Genomic DNA, 4,828 nt, shown 5'->3' on the forward strand with positions numbered 1-4,828 from the left:
AAGCACGCTGAACCACTGGCTTCCACTCAGGCAGGCAAGTGCATCCTCAACTCTGGGCACTGTGTATTGGTCAGGGACAGTCCGTCTGTTCAGTGTCCTGTAGTCTACACACATGCGAATGGTGCCATTTTTCTTTCGCACCACCACAATGGGAGATGCATAGGGGCTTCGAGACTCTGAAATGATGCCAGCTTTGAGGAGTTGATCCAGATGCTGTCTCACATCAGCCACATCACCTGGGGGCAGACGCCTGGAGCGTTCTCGGAATGGCTTCCCCTCTGTCACCCGTATGGTGTGCTCGGTGGTTTTTGCGCAGCCCACATCAAACTCTCCTTGGGAAAAGACCTCCTTCCGTTGCAGCATCTTCCTGCACAGTCTCTCTTTCCACTCTTTTGGCACTGGAGAGTCGGCAAAGTTGAATGCATCGGAAGTCAGCACATTGGAGTCATTTTGTGTTTTGGGGCCTTTATCCACAATATCCACTGGGTACAGCTGAGCAATGGGCATTCTTCTGTTGAGCTTAACTTCTCGAGTCGTCATGTTCCTGACAATGACTGTAATGCGACGGTTCTGCATCTCTTCAGCTGTCTTGAGGATAGGAATGACCATGAGCTCATCAGGAAAGGTTCCTTCTTCAGTCTGCTCTACCAGTACACTCTGGGTGTTCACAGGGTGAGGGAACTTTGGGATACCACTGATGGTCACTGTTGCACCCGGGGGAATTATCTTCTGCTTAGCCTCAGCCAGCCACACCGTGCCCCTCTTCAAGTCTGCCACCTCGTCAGGTACTTTCTGGAACACCTTGTATGCCTCTTTAATCTCAGGATGCACCCTCATGGTCATCAAGAAATCTTCTCCTTTTAATCTGCAGGAATTGAAAAGACGCCTTACTACAGAGGTGTTAGTGCCAACTATGATGGATGCCTCCCCTTTGACGGTCGGGTCTGGACACACCAACACAAGTGCCTCAACTGTCTCAGTCACTCCCACTACGTCACTGCTGAACTCCAACCTTAAGCACAAGTAGCCATCATAGGGATATTCTTCAGCACTGAGTCCCCATAACTCCAGACAGTGAATTGGAGTCAGTGGTATGTGCTTTAAGTATTTGTGGTAAAACGAGCGGTAAAGGAGGGTGACTTGAGATCCACTGTCAAGTAAAGCTTTGGCGTAGATGTCTTCAATTCGAACTGAGACAACTGAGCTAGGGCCAACAAGGCCTGCTGGAAGCATAGCTTTCTGTCCTTGCAGTGGTTTGCACTTTGTGGAACGTGTCATCACCGGGACTCCAGTTCGTTCCCTTACTGGGTCCCTGGGGAGTTTCCCGTCGGCCGTCTGAGCTTTATAAGCCGCTGGTTGACTTTTCTGAGGTTCTCTGCATTCTGGCATTGGCGTTGGAAATGGCCATCTTCCCCGCACTTGTAGCAGAAAACATCAGCTGTGTCCTGTCGTACTCTCTGTGCATTTGCCGGTCTTCCCTCTACCCGTTGGCTGGGTCTTTGTGAGACAATCGGTGGCGTTGCTGAGGGTGATGAGACGGAGAAGGAGAGCAAGCGCGTCATCTCACTTTTCAGGTGTTGCACCTCTATCGTCAGACTCTCAACAGAAGGGGTAGTCTCAGTAGGCACTGGGCTGGGACAGGAGAATGCAGCAGGGCTGGTGCTGTGCTCAACAGGAGCGACCATAGCAGACAAGGTGACATGACTGGCTGTCGGTCTTTCAAAGATCAGAGCCTCCTCTGCTCTCACTTCACGCAGCAGCTCAGTGAAACTGGGGGGAGGCTTGAATTTGTACACCAACATGATGCGGAGGGCAACCAGGTCATTAGGCAGTGCGCCCCTTGCAACTTGCTCAATGCGAGTCCCATCCATCTCTCGGAGAAGAATGCCCCCTTTTCGGAATACAGAATGCAGCAGCTTGTCAATTCTGAGGACATATGCTGAGAGTTTTTCTCCTTGCAGTTGGAAAGTGTTGCGGAACTTGAACAACAGGTCTAGGGCACTCTCAGTGGTTCCAAATGCGGTTTCCAGTGCTGCTAAGTAATCCGCTGCCGTTGAACTGGGCTTGCTCACTCTCAAGCATCGTACAATGTCCGCTGCTGGCCCTTTAAGACATTCAGCAATTTTCTGCTTCTTCAAGGGGTCAGAACACTTCCACTCCTCAAGCAAGTGCGTCATCTGTTCCGCCCAAGCATCATATTCCTCTTCTCCAGGTGGTGTTGGCTTAATACCTGAGAACACTCGAAGCTTTCGGTGGACTGGATTTTCCACAGGGGCTGCTTGGCATTTGTCCACAAGAGAGGTGATGGCATTGACCAGCTGCATATTCAGGTCTAATGATGCTGGTGGTGACATGGCAGGAGAGGGCATGGCAGGATTTAGCACTGCAGGGACAGGCATGGCAGGGGTTGGCACTACAGGGACAGGCATGACAGAGGTTGACACTGCAGAGACAGGCATGGCAGGATTTAGCACTGCAGGGACAGGCATGACAGGGTTTGGCACTGCAGAGACAGGCATTGCAGGATTTAGCACTGCAGGGACAGGCATGACAGGGTTTGGCACTGCAGAGACAGGCATGGCAGGATTTGGCATGGCTGACATGGGCATAGCAGGCAGTGGCACTGCAGGCATGGCAGGGGTTGGCATGGAAGGGGTTAACAGGCCTTGCACATCAGCAACAGTCTTTCCCTCATGAGCCAGGAAGGCTTTCAGCTTGGCTTCAAAATCTTCCTCCGGGGAATCTTCATAGGCAAGGCTTCAACAGCGACACAGACCACCCAGGGAGCCACCTCAGTACTAAGGGCCACTTGTTTAGGCATCTCAACTACACTGACATCCTGTGATACCTCAAGGAGAATTAACTGGCTCGTACCACAAGCTGCCAGGCACCGACCTATGATTTTGGACCTACCAAAGACTGCTGCATTATCAAGTGCTTTATACACAACCTCATCTGTAACATCTACAGGCACATTACCAAGCACTACTGCTCTTCTGATATCTATACCCTTTTCATTACACCAAACAATTACCTGTTCAGCCTCCATATTTAAATACAGTGTAAATCAATACTAGATTTTTTCAAAAAGGGCCAACACAGTAAAATCACTCACAGTAGAATCAGTAATATCAGTAAAATAGCCAATGTTATCACATTAAAATAACAACATTAACCCATTAAATATTAGAAAATATCAAATTCCCATTGCAGAATATTACATTCATATTTACCTTAAAGCACAGCAATCAACTTCAATCCCGGACGAAAGTCCCCACATGTAGCAACCCTACTCATCATCCTTGAAAGTAGAATTATTTAGTAATTTACCGTCTAGGGGGGGGATTACTCACTTAACCAGAGGCCTGGGGTAAACTGTGAAAATGTTTACTGTTGACTGCTGTGCATAAGTTGCTTTGAGCCCCCACTCTGAGCTACACTCAGAGACAAATATTTCAGCATTTTACACTACAATCCACCACAACATTAAAAACGAAAGGTGAAACGTCAGTGTAATAATAAACGATCAGGAAACATTTATTTAAACCAATTTTGTGATCGACTCCCTTAACACACATAAGTCATGCTGTCAACAAAGACACGCAATCAAACCCGAACAAAACAAACAAAAATACCCGGCCGGGGTTTCAAACCAAACAGTCATTAAAGGGCCCAGTTGGCGCGCGGTGGAGCTCATTCATAAATCCAACAGAAACGTAGGCTACCGGTACTCACTACCAGTTGCCTCATAGGTTACCGTAATCCACTGACAGCGTTGTTTAACGTCCAGCGATGATCGTGCCCGTTACCATCATCGTGTCCGTACCCCGAACATCTCCCTTCGACACCGTAAAACTCCTCTCGGTACAGTAGCAGTCTACTGTCACTCGTGGCTAGCAGCAATCAACAACTGCTGATAGCGGCTGGCAAAGATGCAGCTGCGAAGCGGTTAGCTGCCGGCTAGCATAGTCCCAAAAACAGTATCGAAACTCGTCCTCGCGATGAACAAAGTCAATAGAACATCAACAATGACACCGACAGGAAAACGGGTCGGTGAATCCTTGTATGAAAGTCTCTTAAGTCATGTTCACTGACTGTAAAGTAAATTAATCAAAGTCCGCTCAGGAACATCACAAAGAAAACAAACGTCTGACAGTTAACTTTTTCTCCTCAGCCGTACCTCCACGTTCCCCTGGCAACCCCCGTCAACAAATAGGATACCAGGAATAGAAACACAGCACCGTAACAAGCCAATACCTATCTCCATATGAAGCAACTGCAACGTTAAATACAAATTCAATCACATAAGCAAAAATATATGAATACTCTCAATACTTTTGCATAGATAAGGCTTTAGGAAATGTCAGATTGGTTACAATTATGTTAAGGATTATTAACTCTCATATTAAAATACCATATAATAAATGAACACACGATCTACTTAGAGATTCCCAGTCTTCAGGTGTGTTACACACAGTTCTGTTAAAGGCACCGTTAAAGGCAAATAAACAACCTCCTTGTTGTTAAAAGTCAGCTGGATGTACAATTTTATTTTTTTTCATTATTTTTGTACCAACACATTTCATAAGATATATCCATTTTCAAGAATTGTCCTCTACGGTAGGTATGGGTCTCCTGAGGCAAGGCAAACTGACAGATCAACTCTCTCCACTTGGTCTTGGTCCCATTGGTTTGAAATAATGGTTCAACAGCTTGACAGTGCATGCCAACCTACCTGTCTGTCTCCCTCCAGCTCTGTATTTTTCTCACTATCTCACTTCAGGGTATAACCACTATTGAAACAACAGACACCCCCAAGACTTTCTCA

General features: G+C 47.2%; 1 protein-coding gene across 1 annotated transcript; it reads right to left on the reverse strand.

Annotated features, from left to right (window-relative positions):
• Window positions 1-1,301: 1,301 nt before the first annotated feature.
• On the reverse strand, window positions 1,302-2,445 carry LOC134444790 (paraneoplastic antigen Ma1-like). The gene has a single exon (XM_063193988.1). It carries the CDS (start codon window positions 2,427-2,429, stop codon window positions 1,302-1,304), a length of 1,128 nt encoding a protein of 375 aa, XP_063050058.1. The 5' UTR covers window positions 2,430-2,445.
• Window positions 2,446-4,828: the final 2,383 nt, after the last annotated feature.

The sequence above is a fragment of the Engraulis encrasicolus genome, unplaced genomic scaffold (genome assembly GCF_034702125.1).
Source record: "Engraulis encrasicolus isolate BLACKSEA-1 unplaced genomic scaffold, IST_EnEncr_1.0 scaffold_734_np1212, whole genome shotgun sequence".
Taxonomy (NCBI): domain Eukaryota; kingdom Metazoa; phylum Chordata; class Actinopteri; order Clupeiformes; family Engraulidae; genus Engraulis; species Engraulis encrasicolus.